Here is an 18,149-nt window from a genome sequence, read left to right as displayed (position 1 = left end):
GTTGCCCCCCAACCCCAAGTTTACACGCATCAAAGTGATCAAACTCATGGTGGAACCCATCACTTGCCACTCGGCAAGTCCTAGCTCGCCACGTATTTGATATATGCTTCCTTGCACTTTGATCCACCTGACTTGACAGCTTTCTTATACGTATGGCTTGTTTTAGACACAAGGAATTAAATTACTTCTTGGCTTCTTGCACGTCCAACGGATATTAATTAGATTGCAGCTGGTCGCTTAACTGATGCATCAAGTCAACTAAAAACTATATATGTGTGGTTACTACTTCACCAAAACCATCTTATTGCCAGCTCTGCAAAAGCTATATCGAAATCACGCTAACGTGCTACTGCATAATCGTAAGATTGCACCAGATGCGGAGACAATGTTGTACTGCTAGTTGTCGTTGAAATGAAATGTTACTTCTCTTTAGGTCAATAATATAAAACCAGCAATCGAATCTTCAAAACAGCTAGCTAGAAGCATCTAGTTTTTTCATGCCCTAGCCTCAAGCTTGTTCTTAGTATATATTCAGAAGGAAAAGTATGAAAACCCCAAATGAGAGAACATATGGTAAACAGCGGATAAGCTCTGCTAAGGCAACAATAAAATCATAAGAAATCAGAAGTCAAAATCTCCTGCGGCCTTATTGAAGAGGATATCCTTATTGTTCATGTGCATAATGCCATCCTTGAGGGTGCACTTCCACTTGCTCTTTGTGCGTTTCACCTTCTCAAACTGAGCCAACACCAAATTCTGTGTGTTCAGCTCCTCCTCTCCCTCCTCCACATCATCCAAATCGTCGTCGTCATCTTCATTCAGTGGGGGCTCATCATTCCCCTCTACCTTCGCAGAAGTACTACTGCTCCCTCCACTATCCTCGATCTTAAAGACCTCTCCGGCTCCAACTTGCTGGGTTATAAACCCGTCACCAGCGGTCTGATATGTTTGAGAGGTCATCCGAGGATAAGGAGGTTGCATGAATGGTGCTCCCGTAGGAATAGTGTCATACAAGTTTTCTCCAGTTGCCGGTAGAGGCGGTTGTAGTTGAACCGGAACGTGTAACGGGAATTGAGGGAACGCTGGTACATTGAGATCCACAGCAGGCGTACCAACAACACCGGCCTGCATCATCTTGGCCTCCCAAGTTGCTTGAAGCTGCACGAGTAATTTTTCTCCGGGGCCATCAATGAACTCTGGTCTGACCTTGTTGATCACATCCTGAACAACATTCAGGTAGACGACACCGCTCGTCATTCTTATGAGTGAATCGAATAGTTAGCAGACAATTTTATGCACCCAATTACGACCCTGGGGGGTTTTATATAGAGGTATAATGTGTGTTAGTAATAAAGAAAGTAAATCCTAATCCACAAAGGAAAGTATATCCTTATCGGACAAGGAATCTAAATCCAATCTAATCTTATCGGGCTTGAAAAACCTAGTCCTATACTAACATTTTATTCAACATTTAAGGACATAACAATTTTCCAAACATGAAGTTTATCAATCCATTACTAATTGGTAGAACCTACCAATTCCAGATGCAGTCATGCAACAAATCTTTAATAATACCGTTTCTCCTAGTGTAACTACCCCTTTACAAAATAATTTGGACCAAATCCAATTGAGAAAGAGTTTCAAATCCTTCACCTTTACTAAACATGTCTTCACTGTAAGTTTACATCATACAGATCCTTGAGTTGCATGCTTGTTGAAGAATGTTCATGGGACTCATTTTTACTAGCGAGAGAAACGGAAGAATCAATCCATGGACCTTCCATTGATGTTCCTCTTACATGACTATCTTGCGAGAAAGTTGAAACAGGTGTTTGGCTGTCTTGTGATAGTCTCTCAAAGGCTTTGAACCTCGCATCCTGCTCCATCGTGTCGCGCTTGATTAATGGTGCCTGAATCGGACTTTTACCTTCAAGCATGCTTACGACAGATGACATGGGTGGTCTGAGAGTGGGAGATGGATTGGTGCATAAAAGCGCCAAGTTAAGCATTGTCATCGCCTCTTCTTTGGAGTAGTTTGAACCAAGATCTGGATCCACAAGTTCTAACATATTTCCTTGCTCTTGTAGGACATAGGCCTATAAAACAAAAACATCTATCAACTTTTGAATATATCCAAGTTAAAATTAAAAGAGCATACTTAATTTAACACAACAGTGTGTGGATGTAAAACATGAAAATTGAAGAACTACAAATATTTTATTTGTAGGAGACAGGTTGTTCGAGAGTGTTTGAACCCTGAAAACCATTTTGAAAAATACTTATTTCCACACAATTTCTGCCTATTTCAAGTACAACAGGAATAAACTACTTACATGAAGAGTGGACAAACAAAACCTCTGAAGATTACAGAATATATTATATGAAGCTTACCCCGTCAAGGAGATACACGTACTCCTCCTTTGGTCTGTAATTTGTGTTGCTCTTTCCACTGACTATTTCTAAGGCAACAATACCAAAACTATACACATCTGCTTTGTCAGTCAAGTATCCCCTCATTGCGTATTCAGGTGCCATATAGCCTCTGTAGAAATGGTAAATAACTCCAAATAAGTGAGAATATTGCAGTTAACCGTTAACAAATTAAGGCTAAGAGAACTATAAGAAAACCGTAAATGAAAGTATTAAAGTATTTGGCAATGCATTAGGGAAGCCATATATTCTAACTCAGGAAACATAAATGACACAAAGCCATACTAAGACATCTTAGGGAAGCAAAAGGATATGAGAGAGAGCTCACATTGTTCCAGCTATTCGAGTGCTGATATGTGTGTTCTCTTCTTCATCCAGCTTAGCTAAACCAAAATCAGATATTTTGGCATTCAGATCCTTATCAAGCAGGACATTAGTTGCCTTTATATCCCTGTGAACAATTTTCAACCTTGATTCTTCATGAAGATAGGCCAACCCTCTCGCTATCCCCATGCATATCTTCTTTCTTGTTTTCCAGTCCAAGTGTAGCCGTTGTTCCTCACGACCTACAATTACAGGGACAAGAACATCAAATACAAGACTTCTAAACTTAACATTATGCAGATAACGTTGCAGGCTTTACCAAAAAGTGCACGGGCAAGACTATTGTTTTCCATGTATTCATATATAAGCAATAACTGGTTTCCTTCGATACAGCAACCGAAAAGCTTCACGAGATTTGGGTGTTGCAAAGCAGATATCATGCCTATCTCATTAACAAATTCACGGTTCCCTTGCTTTGATTTAGATGAGAGCTGCTTAACAGCAATTACAGCACCATCTGGTAGTACCCCCTAAGATCAAGCAAGCTTATTTCAGAATATGTCTACACTTACCGCTAAAATTGAAAGACATTCATACAAATCCTTACCTTGTAAACAGGCCCAAAACCTCCTTCACCTATCTTATTTGAAGGATCAAAGTTACCAGTGGCAGCTTTAATTTGTCGTAAGGTGAAATAACCTGTTTGTAGTTCTAGCCCACGCAGTTCTGCCAAAAGGAAAGATTTTAGCTATTTATCAAACACTAAAGAAACAGACTGAAAACAAGAAAATGAAAATTTGTTGCCTGTCGTGGTGTTCAGGACATTGCCGACCAGACATTTTCACTCTGAATTCATGTCTTTTTTTGGCGGTCAAAATGTACCCCAAATTCAGTAGACACACTGTTAGTGTAAGACACATCATAGACTCATCTCCAACCAGTTTGGGTCTTCTGATTAACCATGGTATCAAAGCTTTAATTTGGGTCCTAGGCTCGAAACTTCTTATTCTCAACTCTACCGATTTGTAATTTACTAGGTTGGCTATGTGTTTTGGAAGTTTGGATAATGTACATTTTAAGCGTGGCCTATAAACAGAGACCTATATTTTGTCCAAAGAGATGTCTTGTAAATGAAATCGACAGAACTCTGTTACTCACACTTGAGTCGTTTTTCTATAGTTCACAATCAAAGCATGAAGTTTCTTCCCTTGAAATTTCAGTTCTTTTTAGTGTCAATCATTCAAGGGAGAAAGTTAACATGCTGGGAAGCAGTTCCTACGTAGAAATTGGTGCAACAAGGAACATTTTTGTATGAAGAGAATATCATTACCTTTATCTTCAAGGTCTTTGCCCCCCAAGTAACCCATATATCGAAGGACTGCCAAAATCAATACAATCAACACACATGATGCTACTACAATGCCAGCAATAGCTCCAGCAGATAGGCCCCCACCACCAATATCAACCTTAAAATCTACAAAGGAAAGAGTAGTTCTTATAATGCATGAATGGAAAGAAAAGTAACAGTCTATAGTGTGAATGAAACTTACTTGGTGTCACAGTAATTGCAGATATAAGAGGTCCATAGACACCCCTATCAGGTATTGCAGTAGTTCCTTTTCCTTTCCAGTATAAGTGGATTTCTAGAGTGCTACCATTAACAAGGACATTAAATTCTTTGACGATGTCTTTACCAGCACCTCCTGCTTCCTTCATAATATTGAAATCCTTTAAAACCAAATTTCCCTGCACATAATTTGAATTACTAAATTAACCTGTACAGTAACTCTATCAAAGCCATACTAAATCTTGTAAAGAAAACAACCAAGTTCTACAAGTGATAAACGGAAAGGAAAAAAACTCCAGTTCTACTCACTTGAATTGACACATCAAATATGCGCTTCCCGAGGCCAGTGAATGTGTCATTATCTGAATACATTATTTCAGCAAAGTGGAGCTGCACTTTGTAACTACCCTTAAGCATGCAGAGGCCATAATACTTGAGTGAGAGTGGGGAAAGGCGGGCAGTTTGATAAAATTCTGGACCATTAACATTAAGAGGCAATGTGTTTGTTGCTGTATAGTCTGCATCATCATTCCCCATGTAAACACCTGTACTGCTATAACCCCACTTCTCAGATGAGGAAATGAAGTCTGACGATCCCACAGTGCTCAAGTCCTCTTCGTACTGATTACCATTGAATTCCATCCGACTCCCCCCACAATTAATAAACAAAGAATAGTCTGAAAATGTAATGGAAGTTGTATTAGACATGACACCCATCAGGACCAACTAAAATTGGATTCTTAAGCTGTTCCAACTTCCAAAATCATGAAAGTAAACTCTTTTATGAATCTACACAGTCTCACGTTTGGCTTTTGTGGAACAAGGGAGGTCCTTCTGCAAGCACCACCTATTTGTTGAAAGAAATAAGGTCAATCTTACATTTTCATGTGAATTTCGATGAGAAAGAAACATAGTGAGCAAAGAACTTACGAGCTTTGTGAAGATGAAAAGCTAGAAATTAAATTCCTGTTTGATAGTGAAGGAAGTTAGTAGATAATCTAAACTATGAGTAGCATATAATACGTACTGAAAGAGCTAAAAAATTAGAAGAAGCTATAGATATTAATGAGCTTACACTGGTAACTGTTGACAACTAATTGTAAGTGATCCGCTAAAATTGTTGTAAGACAAATCACTGGAACAGATTGTTCATGACAATGTTAGCAACTTTAAATTCAAGATAAAATATAAAAAATATAAAAAAAACATTTCATCTCGACATTAAAGGTGTATAGAAGAATTATATGAAAGGTACATTATTTGAGTCCAGCAAACACCGGTAAGAAAAAAAATACATAGATTAGTACTAGAGAAGAAGACTAACAAGTTATTTTTGTTGCTCAATATCCAGCTTGGTACTTCTCCAGTCAGTAAATTGTTGGTCAAAAACCTGCACCCATAAAACTTAAAGTCAATCAAACATGCAATGCAGCTAATTGAGAAATATATATAAACAACAATGCTTTTACACAAATAAACTCATGCTCCCTTTATTTATTGAATAGACTTACATGTAATCAAGAGCAACAAGATTCTCAAGGGTCGTTGGAACTTCACCTGTCAACTTGTTAAAGCTCAGGTCCCTATAAGAAGAAAAATCACATATGAGCTCTGTCTTGATAAATTACAAATATGAGTTCACTATTGAGCTACTCCTGTGTATAAAGCAACAAATTTCAATTGATGATTGATAGCATTTCAAAGAAAAGAAAAAAGAAAAAAAAACAGTTTTGGTTTGGTAAGACCAAAACTGAACCAAACCAAATTGAAAATTAGGCATCAAATTGATTTGTAATGGTTATCCATGAACAAGATTTACAGTAGTTCAGGTCTGGATTCTGGAATGGTTATCCATGAACAAGATTTACAGGAAAAAAAAATTGATTCATAAAATTATCCAAATTGTTGAAAGCAGGATCAGTGGTTTCTTTCTTCTCCTGAGAACCTTTTTATTTTTATTTTAATTATTTTCCTGAATTGAGATAGCTCTTGCCAAATCACCACTCAACTCTCCAGGAATATCTATTTGTCAAGTACTAATTTTGAGGGAGCTTATAAGAAATAACCTTCATTTATAAGTTTATAAGCAAGCACGAAAACTCGGATTCTTGTTGACTTCATGGACTAATAAGTTTAAGCATTTCACCAATATATGCTGATTCTAAGCACTTACAATTCCTTTAATTTTGTCAGCTCTCCAATGTAGCCAGGGATAGAATCGGTAATCGAGCAATTTCTCAGAATCCTAAGCCAAGTAGAAGAAACCAAATATCCAGCAGGTTAGCAAAATTGTGAGAATGACATAGCATATAGTTTCAGTAGACTTCTGTGATATCGTACTCACACTCTTTCCAAAATTTTCAAATCCTCCAAATTAGGAAAAGGCATACTTGATCCATTCAAATCGGATATCCTCCTGAGACAAAGAAACACAGAAATATTCATGTTTTGTTATTTTAGATTTTCCATTATTAATCACTAACCAGATAACTACCCTAAATATGTAATTACAAGATAGAGGAGGGTGTTCTTCTCACAATTCAGTTAAGTTTGTCAGCAAAGATATGGTGGAAGGAATGGGGCCTTCCATGGACGTGCCTTGCATATCCCTGCTCAAATTTACTTGTTCAGAGGACAATGATATATAATAATCAACACTTAAAAACTTGATTCATAAGGAGTATAAAGAAGGAAGATGAACATAATGATGAGAAACTGACAGTCTGTCAAGTTTGGTCCAGTTTCCAATAAAAGTAGGTATTTTCCCTGAGATTCGGCTCCCATCTATCCTACTGCAGCAGAAAAAGAAGATGAGAATTCTATATTTCAAAATCCAATATATGCAATTATTGACTAAAAGTATCACGTACAAATCGGTTAAATTCTTTAGATTTCCAAATGATTCTGGAATTATTCCTGTAAAGTTGTTCGCAGAAAGAAGGCTGTAATAAAAGAAAGAGTCAGTTAGGCATTACCATTAAGCATGGTAGAAAAAACGTATAAGGTACCAAATCCAAAACAGGGTGCTGATGTTAATCATGAATAAGTTTATGATCAGATAAAAGGAACATGGTATCATTCTCCATATATATGCAATGTAGTACTGAATTCTTCATATACATATACAGTTCCTCTTAGAAAACTTTGTTATATGTACCATATCATGTTCAATGGAAAAAGTAGCTTTGTAAATATTTGAATGATAAACAAAATGTTCCTGCTTTTGTTGCAGAGACGTGTGAAAAGTTTGCATGTCAAATAGAATGAGAAGAGCAATCTTACAGTCGCTCCAAGGAACTCAAACTCCCAAGGTTTTGAGGAAGAGGCCCTTCAAGTTGATTATCTTCCAACACACTGAAAAATGCAGTTTTGTTAAGGTTACATATTCCTGAGCTTCTTTTGTTAATTAGGGAAATAAGTCAATAAAATCCTTGCAATACTTACAGCTGAGTAAGAGTAGCAATGTCACCAATTTCCTTTGGAATAGAACCACTTAGTCGATTTCCTAAAAGAGACCTGCAGCATACCAATAGTTACATGCTAACAGCCTACATATTATTGCCTCATAAAGGTCAGTTATAAATTAAAAAAAAAGAGTAATCACTTACAGAACCTGAAGAGGGGCACGAGAAATGTTTGCAGGAATTGATCCATTGATGTAGTTACGAGTGAGATCACTGTTTAAAAAAAAAAAAAAAAAAGGCTTGGTCTTTGTCATTGTTGGATAGTCATTAGTAAAAAAGAGGTGCCATTGTTGAAGGAGAGTGTGCTTGGAAAGTAGTTTAAAATAAGGGAAAGAATCCTTATGTGTTTATCTTTATCCAAGTGAGTAATTTGCATCGAATAAATGAGGGGATATTTGAAGAAAAACTAAAGTTTACATGGTCCATCAAGATAACTATCAAAGAATCACTTACAGTTCTTGTAGATGAGTAAGATTTCCAAATTCCTCAGGTAGAATACCAGTTAAATTTAGACCCTTCATCACTCTGTCACACGAACATTCAAATTAAATCAGTAAATGGAAAAGAATGAAAAAAGAATAAACCAAATTTGATTAGTCTGATACGTTTCAGCAGTGTAATTCAAAGGAATCAAACTTCAAAGTAATGATATCGTACATGTTTGTGACATGGCAAGTGTTGTTTGCGAAGGAACAGTCACAAGTGACATTGCTTAGAAAATTGGCCGTGATATTCTTATTAAAGCTTGATCCACCATCTTGGCAAGAAATTTGGCTGATGTTGTTCCAAAAAGAATTCTGGAGTTTCTGGGATATCGTTTCAAGAGTTTTCACTGTAATGTGCCAATCAATTAGTAATATGAAGTAACTGGTTCAGTAGAGATATACTAAACTGTTCATCACACCAAGTTTTTTCCTTTTGGTCTAAATTTGCCAAGTTGAGCCCTTTTTTTTTTTTTTCAATTTTTAAACCCAAATTCTACCTTAAAGAAACAGATCTGTACAGTGTTAAATATTAAAAACATTAATCAAGGTTGGAGTGTAGCTACATCAAGCCCTCATTTCAAAAAAAAAAAAAATATTAAAGACATTAAGCAGATTTTAAAGACTTGGGCAATGGTCAAGGACTCAAAATTGAAACCTGCACGGCTGCACCTACTGAACTGTCAGATTCAATCAAACAATCAAAATCAGATAATATATATATATATATATATATATATATATATATATTCTTTCTGTAGGTCAGATCTTAGAAGCCAGGAGATAGAGTCAAAACTAGGCATTTAAAGATTTATACCAAAGAAAAACAAGCCATGTAAAGTTGTAAACGCATTTAATATATTTACCAGTCAACCCAAAACTAATTCAAAATCCTCCACACCTATTCATAATTCATCATCAACCCAACCCTTTGTTTTCTAATTAGCACACGCTGTCTAAGAAAATTAATGCTAATCAATCAATAATCATTCACTAATTCTAAAGTTAGATTCTTTATCAAAATCAATCTGGATAGAGAAGCAACATTATCCTATATTTGCTACCAAATCTCTCCCATGTAATACTTATTATTAAACCTAAAGAAAATTAATAATACTAATTATTTAAAAAAAAGGGTTATTATCACAAATGATACCTGAACTATACATCAATCTTATCGATGGTACCTGAACTTTAATATTGATCACAACCAGTACCCGAACTTTTTGATTTCATTTTAAATGGTACCTAGAGCCACCTCTGGTCACTATTCCGACTAAAAACGGCATGGGAGACCATCATAGTGATGATTTTTGATGATTTCGAGGGTTGCAATCATATATAGTGGTGATTTTTTTGTAATAGACTTGCCTTGAACATGTTTTTTTGTTTTTTGTTTTCTTAGATTTGGCTTTTTTAGCCGGAATAGTGACCGAAGGTGGCCTTAGGTACCATTTAAAAGGAATTCGAAAAGTTCAGGTACTGGTTGTGATCAAAATTGAAGTTCAGGTACCATCGATAAAATAGAGAATAAGTTCAGGTACCATTTGTGATAATAACCCTAAAAAAAAAATGTCCAAAGATATTAAATTTGGTTGTTTTGGCATTCATGACATGTACCAAACAAAGCAACAAGATAGACCCTTTCCCTATCGAAAAAAAAAACAAGATAGACTCTTTACTGCTCATTGTGCCATTCTGCAACTTGTACTGGCATAAATAGACAACTATGCCCTCATGAGCTGGTTAGCTGGTTACTGTTTTTGTTTCTCCATTACTAAATTTGGAAGGGGGCAATTCTCAGAGAAAAGGTATCTCAGATTCACAGAGCCCCAACCGGAAAAGTACCAATAGTATCTTCCGCCGGTCATGCCCATCGTATTTAATAATTCGAAACGGTACAGAGGACAGAAGAAAACGACAACACTACCCAAACAAAGCGCTTTTGTCTTTCACAAAAATTATTTATTAAAAAAAAAAAAATGGGACATTTGACACTGCTCAATTAACTGGAACTGAGGTTCTGGACCCATATGACATTCATCTTCATCGATAAGATCAAGAATTCTATGTGGGGTAAAAATCACAACTGAAAATTTACCATGTTTGGAGATCTTGAAAAACTATTAATCTATGTCGGAAATTCTCATCAATGTCAATTTATCTGTTCTAAATTTTTTAATAGTTCTGCTAGACAGCTTCTAATGTGCTCAGGTAGTCCGGTAGTAGTGTTTTTGAATGAGTGAAAGAGCAGAGGGAATTAGCAAAAGGAGCCAGTTTGGAGATGTTGAATGAGGTTTTGATGGAACCCAGAAGAGAAAAAGGTCCAAATTTTTAGAAACAAACAGTGTGGATACACAGAAAACAAAACAGAGCAGACACACAGAGATAGATAAGGTAGAGAAAACAGGGTACCCAATTTCAGTTACTGAACAGAGCAGTTACAACATCAAACTGGTAAAGCAACGCAATATGCGCACAACACAAAAAATGTTGAATATAACCCAAAAATCTTCACAAACCCAGAAAAAGGTTATGATTTTGAAGCGAGAAGGATGACATTATGGTACTTACCTTCTTGTAAAGGAATGAGTTGGGCATGAGACCCAAACCCAGTGAAGCAAATCAGCATCAGAAACCCAAAAGCAAAGACCAAACCAATCCTAGAGTTCGAAATCACGAACCCCATCTTCGCTGTACAATCAACTCAAGACCCAATCAACTTTTGCATGCATAGAACAAATGGACAATGATTTGGCAGTGATTAGAGAAGAAGCAAAAGAAGGGAGTGGTTGGTTACTTGGTGTATGGAGAGAAAAAGACAGAGAGAGCGTGATTAGAGGGCAGAAGGCTTAGGGGTTTAAGGATTATTATATGGTTCACCATAAAATGACACACAGAAGAAACATTTTCTTTGGTTCAGTAACACAGAAAGGAAGAAAGAGGAGGACACGAAATGGTTTGCAATAAGAATAATATTATAGGACAAGAAAGAGAGGGAATGAGCGAACGGTTGCCGGTGAGAATGGCATTTACTCTTGTGTGGTTGGTTTATTGAAAAAGTCAACTGCAGTCTCCCCGGTCAAACAACACTGCTTCTGGCGGCAACTCAGTCTGAACCGGTGACTACAGAAACACTAGGGTCCTGATTAAAATATTTGTATCCACATATTATCAGGCATTCAGGCCTTTGAAAAAAAAAAATATCGAAAATATCGGAGATATATTAGAAATATAAGAGAAAATAAATTGTTTTTGAAAGAATCAATTTTTTAGAATTATATGTCAACTTCTCCTACATCCAAAAAGAGACTTTAGGTGGTTGAAAAGCCACTCGCTGGTCTACGAAAATGTAATAATCAGACCAAGATATGACCCATATAGTTGAATTGTAGTGATGAACATGATAGTTATAAATCTTTTTAGAGCTGCCGACTATTTCCTCTATAAGGGGATAATAAGGATGAATCCAACTGGATGACTGATCATGTACTTCTCCATACTGATTATATCCATAAGCATAATAGCGCATAATAGCCAAATTGATTATTGCCTTCATGAGATTCATTTGAGGTCCCACTGCGCTCTGTGTCGAAACTGATATAGTCAAAACTTAAGGCAATTGAAGAAACATCAAAGGGGGTACTTTGATCATTAGTTACACCTCTAGTCCTTCTCCCATATCATGTATTCTCTTGAGCACCATGACCAGCTGTTCTAGCTCTGTGGTCTTCATCTTGGGTGACTTGGTCAAAATTACCTTCACTGGTTTAATCCTCGACTCACAGAAGATTGACCGTATTTATATCTTTCACCTCCACCTCATGTTCCGCTTCCACCATCTTCATCATCAACAGAACTATTTGGAGTTGCTGTACCACCTCATGCATCATTACTATCTGAATTATCTCCTGGGTTTTTAATAACTTCTTTAGATAAAACCCTCTCTACATTGATTCCAGCATTAGTTGTAGTTTCTACAATTTGGAGGTCTTCCAACTTCATTATCTAGGTGTGCAGGTGTAACCTAATAATCTGTTCTTTTTGTCTGAAACTTTAATATAATTGAGGCCAGTCCCGGATAATTGAGAAAGATGAAGTGAATGAGTTACTTTTTGAAATTGCTTCATTATGAATTCTCCTTGTCTGGATTCATCTTTAGGGAATTTCTCCTCACTCAGATTTCTCTCGAAGGGAATAATCCTCATCTAAATTCGCTTTGAGGAGATTTCTCCTCATCCATATTCACTTTAAGGAGATCTCTCTTCACATAGATTTGCATTTAGAGAATTACTTCTTACACCGAATCGCGCCTTGAGGGTATTTCTCCTCACTCAAATTCACCTTGAGGGGATTTCTCCTCGCCCAAATTTCCCTTGAGGAGATCTCTCTTCACATAGATTTGTATTTAGAGAATTATTAAGTATTTTCTTCTTCTTTTTTTAATAAGATTTTATAGATATTTCTTCACTTTATCGAGAATATATCCTAACATTCTTCACTTTATTGGGCATATATCCCAAATATCTAATATATCGGGGATATTTGACGATTTCGGAGAAATTTTGGGGAAAACGGTAAAAGATAAAATATTAACCCCCTCAGATATATCGGCCTGTCCAACAAGAGAGATATCGAAAGATATATAAGAAATATAGCAGATATTTCAATCCTTGGGCTTGGGGTGCTGGTTCCTAGAAGTAGGGTTTTAAATATCTGCTATATTTCTGATATATCCTTTTATATTTCCCTTTTTCGATGGACCGATATATCTTATCGTCTACCGTTTCTGCGAAATTTATCCGACATCGTCAAATATCCCTGATATGTTAGATATCTGGGATATATCTCCGATAAAATAAAGAAATATCTGTAAAATCTGATGGAAAAAAAAATAGAAAAACTCAGTAATTCTCTAAATGCAAATTTGTGGAGAGAGATCTCCTCAAGGCAAATCTGGGTGTGGAAAAATCCCCTCAAGGCGAATTTAGGTGAGTAGAAAATCCCCTCAAGGCGAATTTAGGTGAGGAGAAAATCCCCTCAAGGCAAATCTAGGTGAGGAGAAAATCCCTTAAGACGAATCAGCTGGTTATGGTGCTCAAGAGAATACCCGATATGGGTTGAGGACTAGAGGTGCAACTGATGATCAAAGTACTCCATATGATGTTTCTTCGATTGCCATAAGTTTTGACTTTGTTAGTTTAGGGACAGATCACAGTGGGATCTCAAATGAATTTCATGAAGTCAACAATCAATTTAGCTATGACGCTTATGGATATAATCAATATAAAGAAATATGTGATCAGTCATTCAGTTGGATTCATCCTTATTATCCCCTTATAAGGGAAATAGTTTGCAGCTCTAAAGAGATCTATAACTATCATGTTCATCACTATAATTCGTACTATATGAGTCATATATCTTGGTCTGATTATTACATTTTGGTAGACCAGCGAGCGGCTTTTCAACCACCTAGAGTTTCTTTTTGGATGTAGATGTAGATGAAGTTGACATTCATATGTATTTATATGTAATTCTAATAAATTGACTCTTTCCAAAACGATATATTTTCTCCTATATCCCCGATATATTCCCGATATTTCCAATATCTCCTTTTTTCAAAATTTCGATAGATATTTAAAGGATTAAATTATGTTTAGTCCCTGTACTCTGCCTCCAACATCGTTTCAGTCCCTGACATTTTAATTTCATCTAAAAAGTCTCTAAGGTCACAATTTCCTTCCAATAGGTCCAGTTCGTCCAAATGCTCCGTTAACTGGCTGATGTGGCAGATAAGTAGACACCAACTCAACACCATGTAAGCATGGTGGATGGTAAAATGTCGAGAATAGCCCTACCTCCCCTTTTAATTTTTTTTAATCTTATCTTTTTTCTTCATCCTCTCTTCTTGTTCCTTACTCGAAACCCAGCTCACCTTAACTGGAATGAATCCATTTCCAAGATTAAGTATGAACCAGTTGCACCCACTATCCACCTTCAACAAAATTGCCAGCACCATATCTCGACTCGTTCTCCAACTTAGAACGAGGGTTTGTTGGTGGACACTAGCGGAAGTAGCAATAGTGATGCCGAGTTTGGATTTTCGAGGAGCGAGTTCTAGACAAGTCATCAACTCACCGGAACAGTGGAGTTTGATTAGATGCATGTGTTTCTTTGCTACAAGATTCCGCAGGTTTGGCCACCGAGGATTAAGGCGACGAAGTTTTGATCAGCTACCGAGGCTGCTCTATGCATCATTGATGGCAAGGGTTGATATGAATAAAAAGGTATGGTTTTTGTTGGGTGTTTGGTTTGTATTGTGCTGAATTGAAGTGGGTAATTCTTGAAATGAGAGAAGCTTTGTTAACAGAGAAGACGCTGAAATCTGGGGTGTTAAAAGAACGGATTTCTTTGCTTAATTTTCATTTCTGGAATATGGGTTTTCAAATTTGGTGCTTTCAATGCTTGGGTTTTTTATTTTTCTTTTTGGGTAGTTAGATTTTGTTGATATTTTGGGGGGTTTTTGGGATTGAATTGAAGGTAAGGAAGAAGAAGAAGATGGAGTTCTCATCGTTTCACTCCATCTCGTGGGTACAGGGACTGCTCTGAAGTTGATGGAGCTTCGTTTATCTGAAGGAGGCGATCGTGGTCTACACGGGCCTATCTCCGGCGACCTTTTTCAAGCTCCTGGCTCTGCTCTTCGCCGCTTACCATGTCCTTTCTGGGCTTTTTAGGCCGTCTAAGACCCACAACCACCCCAGGAGCTTGGAGGAGATGCAGCCTCTTTCACCGCCGGTCCAGCTCGGCGAGATCACCCCCGAGGAGCTCAAGCAGTATGACGGCTCCGATCCCAAGAAGGCTCTGCTCATGGCCATCAAGTGTCAGATCTATGACGTGTCTCAGAGTAGGTGTTGAATCGAAAATTTCAATTTAGGGTTTAACTTCTGGGATTGTGATTGTTGTGCTTATCTGATTTCTGAAGTAGTCAACTGGGTTTCTATTTTGATGTTAGGTTGTTATCTGGTAATTTTAAAGTTGGAGACTTGATCATCTGATAGTTTCTGGGTCTGTTAATTGTTGAATTTGGAAGATGATAAAGACTTGGGTAGAAACTAGAGCTGTAAATTGTTTCAATTTGGGGATTGCGATTTTTCGATGTGGGTTAGTGACTACTATCTGTGTGTTTTAACTTTTAACTAGTGGGTGTTGTTTGTTGAGTCTCACCATTGTGATTAACAAGGTGGCTGCTTTACGTTTCACCTCTTGATGAGAAAGTGTTTCTATCTAGCTTGGTTTATGTTAGAGGTTTGAAATTTAGTTATTTCGATACAAAATAGAAGTGTTTGGAATTGTTTGTTATGTAGCTTTTGTTTATGTATTTGCTAGTTCATCCATGGTGTTCGGTTCAAATTGGTTTCTGTAGAGTTAAATTTGTAGTTGGTAGAATTTGGTTTTTGATGAACTTAGGAAATACCTAGATGTTGGATATGTTAGTTTGATTGATTGTGCAGGTCTGGTTCTTTGAATTTGCTGATATATGATGGCAATGGGATTGGTGGTTGAGCTCAAGAGAGAGCTCGGCGGTGGTGGTTGTGGTTATTTGGGTGTGAAGAAGAAGTAGGAAGAAAAGAAAAAAAAAAAAGGAATAAAATAAATTAAAAAGAAAAAAGGAAGGGAGAAAGATTATAGGGTTATATTGGACATTTCACCATTATCAAGCTGACTTGACATGGCTTGGATTGCCACGTCAGCAACTTAACGGCGCAATTTGATTGAATCTTAACGGTGAGGACCTATTGGACGGAAATTGTGACCTCAGGGACTTTTTGGATGAAATTAAAATGTCAGAGATTGAAACGATGTTAGAGGCAAACTACATGAACTAAACATAATTTAATCCATATTTAAAACCATGACTATAACCACAAGCACAATTTCTACAAAATGGCGTGTAGAACTGTAGCACTAATACAGTTCTTAATTACATGCATCCACTTAGGGGTCATCATTTGGCCCGCGGGCCTAAAAGCCCATGGGTGCCCGCCCGGCCCAGTGGGCAAAACCCCGGCCCGGCCCGCAGAAAAGTCCATCTCGGCCCTGCCCATTGGGCATGAGGCAGGTTAGGGCGAAGGGTTCAAAGCACAAGCCCGGCCCGCGGTTCGGCCCGTTATATGCCCATTAAAGCCCGCCTGGCCAGGCCTTATAAGCCCGCCCGAAAGCCCATTCAATTTTTGTATTAATATATTTTTATGTAGTTATATTGAACTAATTATTGCATTAGGCCATATGTTTTTTTAATTTTGTATTTTATTTTGTTCAATAATTAACATATCATCATTTTTTCATAGGTTTTTGTATTTTTTTAACAAAATAATAAGACATATAAATATAATGGGCTCGGCCCTGCCCCACCCAAAAAAGCCAGGCCCGGCCCTAAAAAGCCCGTAAGGCTCTGGGCCCATGGGCTGCCCTGGGCCTTGATTTTTAAGAGAAGTCCGGCCCTGCCCGGCCCGAAAAATAAAAAAAATATGTTTTGGCCGGGCCCGGCCCGAGCCTATTAATTTTGGCCCCGCCCTGCCCATTGACGACCCCTACATGATCCACTAGATAATGAAAGCCCAGGCTGCCATCCTGGTTGCTACTTTTGAAAAGTCTTGTTTTTGGGTCTTTACGTAACTCAATGGATAAATATTCATAAGATTTTTGGGTTACTTTGAGAATAATTAATTCTTGCAAAATAGCTTCAATATATTTTAAGATAAAACCAATGTAGAAAAGGAGGAACTTATGTTAGAGCAAGTTCACCCATAGTCAAGAAAATGCAAAGTCGAGAAGTCAAGAATTCGACCAGTCAAGATACTATTCACTGCCACTGGACATGGGTTTACACCCGTTGTTTTTCTTGCCCGGTCAACACTGTTCATTATTCTATAATTTTAGGGGGGTCTCGAAAATCGACTTTTTACACATACATAATTTGGGAAAACTTCCTTCATGAAAGTTATAGAGATCGTCGAAACGATCTCGTGCATACATGGAACGCAATATTCGGAGTTCGTATGAATTTATTATGAATTTTTGAAATCTGTAAATTTTCTATAGATAGCAAAAAAAAAATTCTATTTTATTTCAAAGGATGAAAATTTTTCATTTTTTCCCCCTCCGGTTCTCTCTCTCACAGCTGCACCAGACCCGTTGTTTTTCGTCCGACCCGACCCGGATTTTTCTCCGTCCTCCAGTGTCCTCCGGCCAAGGACCCGGCCCCCCTCGAGGTCGCCTTACCTCGTCCTGCCTCTCTGTGGATTCAAACCGCCCAGAAGCTGCCCCAGGCCGAGATCGAAGCAACCCAGCGGAGCAAATCGTCTGGCCGCTCTGTGGAGTCAGTCGAGCTGCCTTTGCGGCGCCACGCGTCATGCGTTCGTGAGCCAGTCGCTGCCTTCAGCGCGTCGCAGTGGAGGGTCTGGTGATGACGTCGCCCACGTGAATCCTTGGGCCAAGCTGGCAGCCCCTCTTCCCCAGTCAAGAAAAATGTCACTGTGTTGCCTTTTTTCTTCCCCTCAGTCAAGAAAAGCCAATAAATGGCTGGGCAAACTTTCACCGGTGGAGGACCAACTTTGCTTGTGACTGGTCACCACGTCGGTTTTCCTTGCTTTTGCCCGGGCAAAGTGCAACCGCTGCACTTGCTCTTAGAGACAATATTGCTATCATTACATCTTTTTAACAAGCTAGGGTATTCTGCTGATCTATCTTCTACCTTCAAACCAGTTCCATGCTCCCATGGTATGTGCACACTTGAATTCTTATGAAAACTGCCCAAACCCATCGTCGCCTTGCAGATACAATTACACCTACTTGGGAGGGATGTAGCAGAAGGCTTCTTTG

At 37.9% G+C, this 18,149-nt stretch overlaps 2 protein-coding genes across 5 annotated transcripts; both read right to left on the bottom strand.

The window, feature by feature from the left end:
- Positions 1-428: 428 nt before the first annotated feature.
- LOC112167961 (transcription initiation factor IIA subunit 1) lies at positions 429-1,797 on the bottom strand. 3 transcript variants are annotated; one of them, XM_024305071.2, is made up of 2 exons: positions 1,654-1,797; positions 429-1,311 (listed from the first exon to the last, which is right to left on the bottom strand). In XM_024305071.2, exon 2 carries the CDS (start codon positions 1,255-1,257, stop codon positions 622-624), a length of 636 nt encoding a protein of 211 aa, XP_024160839.1. In that variant the 5' UTR covers positions 1,258-1,311; positions 1,654-1,797; the 3' UTR covers positions 429-621. The 3 variants fall into 3 exon arrangements, with proteins under 3 accessions (XP_024160839.1, XP_040362507.1, XP_040362506.1); XM_040506573.1 differs by having other exon boundaries at positions 429-1,221; positions 1,654-1,794; XM_040506572.1 differs by having other exon boundaries at positions 429-1,258; positions 1,654-1,783.
- Positions 1,487-11,265, bottom strand: LOC112167956 (probable LRR receptor-like serine/threonine-protein kinase At1g53430). Of its 2 annotated transcripts, XM_024305063.2 has the most exons (25): positions 11,068-11,265; positions 10,842-10,961; positions 8,443-8,617; positions 8,239-8,310; positions 7,930-7,998; positions 7,766-7,837; positions 7,604-7,675; positions 7,192-7,263; positions 7,042-7,113; positions 6,859-6,930; positions 6,666-6,737; positions 6,495-6,566; positions 5,833-5,904; positions 5,646-5,711; positions 5,397-5,456; positions 5,252-5,287; positions 5,125-5,168; positions 4,631-4,998; positions 4,305-4,500; positions 4,085-4,228; positions 3,362-3,480; positions 3,074-3,284; positions 2,759-2,996; positions 2,392-2,542; positions 1,487-2,096 (listed from the first exon to the last, which is right to left on the bottom strand). In XM_024305063.2, the coding sequence occupies exons 2-25, from the start codon at positions 10,954-10,956 to the stop codon at positions 1,671-1,673; spliced, it is 3,066 nt and encodes a 1,021-aa protein (XP_024160831.1). In that variant the 5' UTR covers positions 10,957-10,961; positions 11,068-11,265; the 3' UTR covers positions 1,487-1,670. The 2 variants fall into 2 exon arrangements, with proteins under 2 accessions (XP_024160831.1, XP_024160830.1); XM_024305062.2 differs by having other exon boundaries at positions 10,842-11,264.
- Between the last annotated feature and the right edge of the window lie 6,884 nt (positions 11,266-18,149).

The sequence above is a fragment of the Rosa chinensis genome, chromosome 5 (assembly GCF_002994745.2).
Source record: "Rosa chinensis cultivar Old Blush chromosome 5, RchiOBHm-V2, whole genome shotgun sequence".
In the NCBI taxonomy this organism is placed as follows: domain Eukaryota; kingdom Viridiplantae; phylum Streptophyta; class Magnoliopsida; order Rosales; family Rosaceae; genus Rosa; species Rosa chinensis.
This window is presented reverse-complemented; position numbering and strand designations above follow the sequence as displayed.